This window comes from Berghia stephanieae, chromosome 9 (assembly GCF_034508935.2).
Source record: "Berghia stephanieae isolate SIO BIC M18660-M18661 chromosome 9, UCSD_Bste_1.3, whole genome shotgun sequence".
Lineage (NCBI taxonomy): Eukaryota > Metazoa > Mollusca > Gastropoda > Nudibranchia > Aeolidiidae > Berghia > Berghia stephanieae.
The window spans coordinates 27,718,353-27,728,352 of record NC_088368.1 but is presented as its reverse complement, the minus strand read 5'-3'; the positions used below and the strand labels follow the sequence as shown (position 1 = coordinate 27,728,352).

General features: G+C 33.2%; 1 protein-coding gene across 2 annotated transcripts in view; it reads left to right on the top strand.

Annotated features, from left to right (window-relative positions):
- Positions 1-10,000, top strand: part of LOC144979975 (uncharacterized) — a 370,695-nt gene that overhangs the window by 4,376 nt on the left and 356,319 nt on the right. For both annotated transcript variants that reach the window (XM_078927344.1, XM_078927347.1), the window contains exon 2: positions 5,770-6,179. In XM_078927344.1, the coding sequence (XP_078783470.1) occupies positions 6,083-6,179 (97 nt within the window). In that variant the 5' untranslated portion in view covers positions 5,770-6,082. The remainder of the gene's footprint in view (positions 1-5,769; positions 6,180-10,000) is intronic.

The window sequence follows — 10,000 nt, the reverse complement described above, 5'->3', positions numbered from 1 at the left end:
TTTTGATGTCAGACATAATATATGGAAAGTAATTCACGGTAAAAGAAATTTAATAAGTAAGAGATAAGAAATTCTTGAAAATAATTAAGTAATTACACGGTGCAGAAATAGTAAGAGGTGAAATCAGAATAAATCTTTTAAAAGTCTGTTAATTTTTTACATATGGAAAGTAATTACAGAGAAACAGTAAACATGTAATCAGAATAAATCTTTTAAAAGTCTGTTAATTTTTTACATATGGAAAGTAATTACAGAGAAACAGTAAACATGTAATCAGAATAAATCTTTGTTTAACGTCTGTTAATGTAATAAGACATTGAATGTAATTCAGTTATTATATGGTAGGTAGAGAAATGGTGGGAAATGTAGTCAGCATGAATCTTTAAGGTTTAAGGTTAATGAAAGTTAATTACACGGTACAGTAATAGTAAGAGATGTAATCAGAATGATTCTTTGTTCAATGTCCTATGGTGTGTGACATATTATTATTATTATTGAAATTAATTCCGTTATTAAATGGTACAGAAATAATAAGATATGTCGTCAGAATGAATCTTTAAGGAATAAGGTTACTTATTTGGTACAGAAATAGTAAGAGATGTACTCAGAATGAATCTCTCTTGAAGGTCTGTTGATGTATTATTTAACATTGAAAGTAATTCAGTTATTAAATGGTACACAAATAGTAAGACATGAGGTCAGAATGAATCTTTAAAGTGTATGGTTAATTACATGGTACAGAAATAGTAAGAGATGTACTCAGAATGAATCTCTCTTGAAGGTCTGTTGATGTATTATTTAATTTTGAAAGTAATTCAGTTATTAAATGGTACACAAATAGTAAGACATGTGGTCAGAATGAATCTTTAAAGTGTATGGTTAATTACATGGTACAGAAATGGTAAGAGATGTACTCAGAATGAATCTCTCTTGAAGGTCTGTTGATGTATTATTTAATATTGAAAGTAATTCAGTTATTAAATGGTACACAAATAGTAAGACATGTAATCAGAATGAATCTTTAAAGTGTTTGGTTAATTACATGGTACAGAAATAGTAAGAGATGTACTCAGAATGAATCTCTCTTGAAGGTCTGTTGATGTATTATTTAATATTGAAAGTAATTCAGTTATTAAATGGTACACAAATAGTAAGACATGTAATCAGAATGAATCTTTAAGGCAGAAGGTTAATTACATGGTACAGAAATGGTAAGAGATGTACTCAGAATGACTCTCTCTTGAAGGTCTGTTGATGTATTATTTAATATTGAAAGTAATTCAGTTATTAAATGGTACAGGAATTGTTAAACATGTAATCAGAATGAATCTTTAAGGCAGAAGGTTAATTACATGGTACAGAAATGGTAAGAGATGTACTCAGAATGACTCTCTCTTGAAGGTCTGTTGATGTATGAGATATTGAAATGAAGTCAGTAATTAAATAGTACATAAAATGGTAAGACTTGTAGTCAGAATTAATTAATAAACCTTTGATTTATGTCTGTCATGAGTGATTTATTTGAAAATATTTAAGGACACAATACATTGATACATGGTAAAGTAATTCAGTAAGAGCATAATACAGGAATAGCCAGGGATGTTGGCAGATTTGTAAACTATTTATTTGAACATTTATATAGCGCAAATTCCACGGGTTTACCATGCTCAATATACTTTATAAAGCTTCATTCATTTATACATCTTCTTTAGCTTATATATGAATTTTATTTTTGCCCTCATCTTTTGGTTTTTTAAATTTTCTCATGACTTTTGTGAAAATTGTCTGGTTTTTTATTTATTTTTTTTTTAAACACACACACACAGACATACACATACCAACAGAGACACACATAATATATATATATATATATATATATATATATATATATATATATATATATATATATATATATATATATGTGTGTGTGTGTGTGTGTGTGTGTGAAATAGACAACAGATTATGAGGTGTTGAATATTAGCTTCACTTTATTTTCACACGAACGAAGACGTAAGATAAATATTAAATATTATAACAGGAAATAATACACATGGCTGATGATGAAAATGTTTCAGATAGGTAAACAAGCTAATATGATGAGTTCGTATAGTTTTTGTTTCTCTTGTTTAAAACTTTATTTATTTATTTATCTATCTATTTATTTATTTATTTATTTATTTATTTTCTTTCATCCTCGAGAACCAAGCAGCTACCTACGTTTGCTTTCTTTTGCACCTAGGTTTTTATTCTTGTTATTTGTTTGGGATTTGATTTAAAATGTTGATGATTGGTTGATTTTTTTACGCGGCAGAAAGAATTTGCTCGTGGATAGCATTGTGTAGCATTGTATTGTGTTAAGAAATAAAGAGATAATCTTAACACAGAGGCATGCATGAATGTAGAACACGATTGCTATGGTCATTGAGGATAATAATAACAGCAAGAAAACATTATCGTTTTCGTTTCATGGCTCATAGATGACATTGTCCGGCTTAAATTGGTCAAAGCCATCGTTCATGCAATGATATTTTGACGAGAAAAAAAGTTCTACAGATCTTAAGTGTTTTTTTTTTCTTTTCCTTTATATCCTTCTCTTGTTTTTTTTTCTTCTTTTGCCTAATAATGTGTGTTTTTCTCCTCTACTTCAGTTTAACAAAGCAACAATAGAGGAGAAAAACACACATTATTAGGCAAAAGAAACAAACAAAAACAAGAGAAGGATATAAAGGAAAAGAAAAAAAAAAAAACACTTATGATCTGTAGAACTTTTTTTCTCGTCAAAATATCATTGCATGAACGATGGCTTTGACCAATTTAAGCCGGACAATGTCATCTATGAGCCATGAAACGAAAACGATAATGTTTTCTTGCTGTTATTACTATCCTCAATGACAATAGCAATCGTGTTTTTCTTTTTTTAAAAACACAACTCCAACAGAAATGACTACCGTCACACTAAAAAAAAAAAAACAAAAAAAAAAAAAAAAAAAAACAACAACAAAAAAAAAAAAAAAAAACTTGAGCTTTTATATAGCGCAATATCCACTAAACGTGCTCAAAGCGCTTTACAGGGGGTCCCTGGCCAACAGCAACACATAACATGTAGGACGAGACATGACACCTGTCAGGCGATATTACAAATTTTTGGGACAGAGACAACGCTGTTAACGGCCAGGTACTCATTTTACACTTGAGTACGGTGAGAGAATGTGATTAAGAGCCTTCTCCAATGACTCAACTATGCGCCGAGCGAGGCTCGAACCCAGGACCTTCCGACCCGAAAGCGAGTGTCATACCACTAGACCACATAGCCGCACATACTTTTATATTGCAATATGTTGTAACTTTTAGCAGCCATCGTGAACATAATCTATGACAGAAAAATCTACGTTACAATTCAAGGCGACGATCACCAAAAGAAAGTGAACTCTGAATAGCATTCGATAGTTCTTAAAATGGGATCATTTACATTTGTTTTCTTAAGCACAACTAACGACAAACTCATTTTCCAATTTCTTAAGGTGATTGTCGCCTTGTTTTGTGACGTCATTTGTAGGGGAAGTCTCGGGCTATGAGTTAATGTTTTAGTCTACCAAGATGGGGCAGCGTGGCTCAGAGGTACGGTCTTTGCTTCGTACCCAAAAGGTACCGAGTTCGACAACCCGCCTCGCTGGGTGGCCTTGAGCAAGCCAACTCAACCTAGCTCAATTTGTGGCGCTGCACTGCGGCTGACGCTTGGGTTATTCCAGTCTTCCCTTGGAATAGACCCTAAAGACTAATTCCCCCATGGGGATGAATAAAGGGAGTTTATTTTATGTTTATTTATTTATAATATGTGAACAGTCCTCACCATGGTAATTCAACAAAGTTAAAGCAGTCAATGTAACAACACACATTGGATTGGCCTGCTGTGTTAGACACGCAACGTTTCTTATTCTATTGAATAAGAACGTAATCCTGTTTATAAATGAATGCGAAGACGTCTAAATGTTTGTTGTTTTTTTTCCACTGCCATGATTATAGATAGTATGCGATTGGCTAAGAAGCTCACAACATTGCCATCCGGAAGTATAACGGATCAACACACAAAACTATAATGTGTAACCATGAACGTTTATAGGCTGGTTAATACAGTTAAATGAGAATTACTCATAAACGTGGATGGCAAAAATCAATAACAAAAACACAAGTGACGTCAACTTCATTCTATCTATAGTTGTGTTAAATATGTATAATTGCCCATATTATGCAGGTCTGATTGCGGAGCGCACTATTAAGGGCTCGATTTAACATTGTGTAATGGATTATATTTTGCGTTGATTTGAGAGTATTTCTATTACAACAATGAGCTCATAACAGTTTTAGTCGGGTTATCAGACCTGTCTATAAATAGTATACGCTTGGCTTAGAAGCTCACAACATTGCCATCCAGAAGTATAACGGACCAACACACAAAAGAACACATGTGTAACCATGAACGTTTATAGATAGTATGCAGATGACGTCACTCAGGTCTTTGTTATTGTTTTTGCCATCCGCGTTTATGAGTAGTTCTCACTAAACTGTATTAAACTGCCGATAAACTTTCATGGTTGCACACTGTTTTGTGTGTTCGTCCGTTTTACTTCCGGATGGCAATGTTATGATCTTCTTAGCTCAGCGCATACTATCTATAGTCTGGTTGATACAGTTTAGTGAGAATTAATTATAAACGCGGATGGCAAAAAAAAAAAAAAATAAAAAAAAAAAAATAACAAAGACCCGATTGACGTCAACTTCATTCTATCTATATAAAAGTACACGTCGAATACTGTCAATTCTGAATAGGGATGTAAAATAGGAGAAAAAAAAATGTTGATTTCTTCTTAACTCTCTAGTGGAGTAGCTGATTTTCAGAATTTTCCCTGAAACTTGACACCCCCCAATACAAAAATAGCTTCTTCTTCACTCAAACAGAAAACCAACAAGTACATTCTATGCATTATATTGTTCAATTAAATTAAGCTCTACAACACAATGTCAAGTTTTTTTTATAGCTAAGGCGAAACCTTTTCTTTACATTCTGTGCTGATAATATACAAAAGAAATTAGAATGTTAAAATTGTTGATTTATTTATATCGTAACGAATGTGACGATATTTTTATGGGTGGTAAGGAGAGGGTTGATAGGAAATTCAATAAAATTTCAGAAATAAAACAAACAAACAAACAAACAAACAAATAAACAACCCACTATGTGACATCCCTTATTTCTTTCCTGGATATCAAAATTGGATTCTAATTTGTGAAATATAAATTAATTCTCTGAGGATGTAACTAAGTTGTTGATTTTTTAATGAATTAATTATATTGTTACATGAATTATTCTTCTACTCGTGTAAATAACTATTATGAAGTTACTCGAAAAGATAATTTGTATAATTTGTGAAATATAAATTAATTCTCTGAGGATGTAACCAAGTTGTTGATTTTTTAATGAATTAATTATTGTTCCATGAATTATTCTTCTACTCGTGTAAATAACTATTATGAAGTTACTCGAAATGGTAATTTGTATAATTTGTGAAATATCAATTAATTAATTCTTTGAGGAGATAACAAGTTGTTAATTTATTCATTATTGTTCCATGATTTTCTACTTGGATATATATATATATATATATATATATATATATATATATATATATATATATATATTTTATATATATATATATATATATATATATATATATATATATATATATATATATATATATATATATAATATAGCTCATTAACATTTCATGAATGAGGTGGCATCATTACGCAAAATGATCAATCGGATGTGTGAAATATCAGTTAATTCTTTGAAGTGATAACAAAAGCTGTTTATTGATTAATTAATTGATTGATTAAAAATTATTATTCCATAATTTTTTTACATGGATAAACAGCTCATTCAAGTTTCATGAGGTCGCATCATTACCCTCAAAATGGTAAATTTCATGGTGCTGTTTAATTACCTGGTAAATCTGGATAAGTGGTGTTATTATCGATATTATTGATTTCTAGTTGTGTGAATTCGATCGGATTATCAACGAAGATGTCTCACGGAATGATGGGGGCTATCCCCGAGAAGGGATTGTTTCAGAAGGAAGACTGGGATTATGACGTCATTGAAGGATGGCTGCGCGCTTGGGGTAAACTTACATTTCGTATTGTTAAGTCGTGTTGTCCTTTAACGTCGTAGCAATTCATCCATCCACCCATCGTCCATATATATCCATCTATTCATTTATTGCTTGATTGCTTGATTTATCTCTTTATTTATTCCACCTTAACAACGCCACTACCACATTATCTCATCCGTCTGTAGTGTTTCATTGATCCTGTTTTGTTAATAAGAAGACGTCCATTTTAACTGTTTTCGTATATTAAATTGAAGCTTGCATTCAATTTCACATTGTTATTTATATTTCTTCGAGCTTCGAGCAGCAACATTTACATTAATATATCTGTAATTGGCTAACTTAAATTAGTTTTATTTATCCAAAGAAAGAAAGAAATCGAACTTCAATCAGCCACTAAAACGACGAGTTTTCATTATTTTCATTGCTTTATTTTGCCAGGATGAGCTAGCAACTACGTACATTTACTGTTTCTAAGTGGTAGATACATATGGAATTTCTCTATATTATACCTCCCTCTATTTCTCCCATTTATCTTCAGGTTTCTCTTGTCTCTCTCTATTTATCAACTGTCTATCTTATCCATCAAAACCATACATTTTCATTCTTGAAACCAACACGCTAACCTATTCTTATGTGTGACTAGACGTCTATAGATACGAATAATCGGTATAATAGGAAGTTATAGAAATTGACTCAATTTCTGGTAGGCAGAAATAAATACAAAGATAAAAATAAATTGACAACAACCTTAACCCCCCCCCCCCTCCCCGCCCTCCCCCCTCCCCCCCCCCCCCCCTTCCCCCCCCCCCCCAAAAAAAACAAAACAAAAAACAAACCCCACACACACAGAAACAAACAAACAAACAAACAAACAAACTAAAAAAAACTAGGAAACCCAAAGACACCCCAGGAATTCTACGTCATTCTCTCTCTCTCTCTCTCTCTCTCTCTCTCTCTCTCTCTCTCTCTCTCTCTCTCTCTCTCTTCTATTTATTTATTGATTTATTTATCTATCTTCTCTTGTCTATCTATCTATCTATCTATCTATCTATCTATCTATCTATCTATCTATCTATCTATCTATCTATCCATCCATCCATCCATCCATCCATTCATCCATTCATCCATCTATCTATCCACCCAACTCAATCTCTCTCTCTCTCTCTCTCTCTCTCTCCCTCTCTCTCTCTCTCCCTCTCTCTCTCTCTCCCTCTCTTCCCCCCCCCCATCTAACTCTGTCTTTCTTTCTTTTTATATCTCTATCTATCTCTATCTCTTTATCTCTCCCTCTCTTTTGTATACCGATGAATGTATCATATATACATATACACAAAAAGATAAAGATCACAAGCAGATAGAACCGAACTGAAGGAAGAAATACGTATGGACACGGGGTGGGGTCCCTCATAGAAATGAAAAGTAGAAAGGTTCACTGACTTTACACAATAGAACAGTTCAGTTCAAGGCGTTTGTTTGTTTGATGCACTCAATACTTTTGACAAATCTAATAATTGTTTAGAACGTTCACTGCCAGCCTGCTGTTCTGTTTTTGGACGGAATTCCCAATGCGGCTTGAGAAAAGAATACTCTATACCAATTGATTTCCTGTAGAGTCTAGCTAGATGTAAGTACGTCAGATGTATTATATCATTGTATAAAACATAATATATTGTGTGTTGTACACAATGCTTACAATAGGAGCACATATAAAAAGTGAATTGTAAACAACTTCGTCGAAACAAAAATATATAATTCGTGACTAATCGTCATAATAAACAGCATTATACCAGGGTTTATCTGGTGCTGAAATTTTGAATGAAAAAAAAATAATTAAAAGGTTAAGCTCTTATATAGCGCAGTATCCACTAAACATGCTCAAAGCGCTTTACATGCGATCTCTGGTCAACAGCAAATTTAACATTTAGGACAGGACATGACGCCTTTTAGGCTATATTACATTTTTTTTGTCGGACGGAGACAACGCTGTTAACGGGCAGGTACTCATTTTACACCTGAGTAACGTGAGAGAATGTGAGTAAACAGCTTTCCCCAATGACTTCACTATGCGCCGAGCGAGGCTCGAACCCAGTACCTTCCGATCCGAAAGAGAGTGTCATACCACGAGACTAAGCTCAATCTTAAAAAAAAAAAATCTTTCAGAGCCATAGAGCCATGGAACCACGGGGTTTATCCCCGTGTCTATAGCGTGAAGTGGACAATAGCAATTGATTGCTACCCTTTGGATATAGGATGTTGGTCTATCACAAAGTACTCTCAACCATATTTAGCAGACCCAGCTATCCAGTGGAGTGCTATACTGTATAAAACACAGTTTAAATAATGTTGGCTGGAAAACTACTGCACCTTCAATGAATATCGATCGATTATTATGACACGCATTGTGTCAAAAACTCTCAAATATGGTGCTTCCCTATGGATGGATGGATGGATGGATGGATGGATGAATGGGTGGATGAAGGGATAGATGAATGAATGGATGGATGGATGGATAGATGAATGAATGAATGAATGAATGAATGGAAGGATTGATGATTGAGGATGGCTGAGTGAATGAATGGATGGATGTATGAATGAACTGATGGGTGAATGAAAGGATGATTGAATGAATGAATGGATGGATGAATGATCATATGAATTGATGGATGGAAGGATGGATGAATGAGAATGGTTGAATGAATGAATGAATGAATGCATGAATGAATGGATGGATGGATGGATGAATGATGATGGGTGAATGAATGGTTGGATGGAAGGAAAGATGGACGAATGAGGATGGTTACATGAATGTATGGATGGATGAATGAATTGATGGATGGATGGATGAGTAAATGGATAGATGAAGGAATGAATAGATGGATAAATGTATGGTCGAATGAACGAATAAATATATGAATGAATGAGTGAATGAATGATAGGCGACTGAATGAATATATATAATAAAACGAATTGGAAATTAGATGGGCCAAGGAAATTTGGTACAGTCCAGGACATACAATATGAGAGATAAAACATCCTTATCCTGAGATTTTGTTTTTAGTTGATACGCGTTTAGATAAAGTACTCACATCCACCAGCCTGATATAAAGTACATACGCAGAATAATGTGTAACCTTAAACGTTTATAGTCTGATTGATAGACTTTAACGAGAACTAATCACTATAATGGCTGTTAAAAAACAAAAACAGAGATGAGTAACCTCAATTTTGTTCCTTCTATATCCATTTGTAAATAGGACTAGAGAGAGAGAGAGAGAGAGAGAGAGAGAGAGAGAGAGAGAGAGAGAGAGAGAGAGAGAGAGAGGATAGATGGAGAATATAATTAAGAAACAAACATTGAAAAAAGGTAGAGATAGAGGAAGGGGAGACAGATAGAGGGAGAAAGATTAAATATTGCGGTTTGGAATAAAAAGGTAGGTAGCATATATATATATATATATATATATATATATATATATATATATATATATATATATATATATATGATATCAATGCAGGTAAATCTTTGTAAACTGTATACCATATGTGGCACATAATTGTATAATAAGCCTGTAGTAAATACTGGTATTTCCTCATTGGATTTCTATGATGAGATGATTGCTGCATGTAGCACCATTAATATTATGACTGTAGACAATAACATACTATGTACATGCAAGCAAGATGATGGGTAGGGGAACGAGTTGGTATAATATATTATATTCCCCAGATTGATTGTTGGAAGGTAGTTTATAATTATGGTGGTAGCTAAACTATTGAGTCTTGTGGATTTTGGGCACTTAAATGCACACACACACATAAGCACATACATA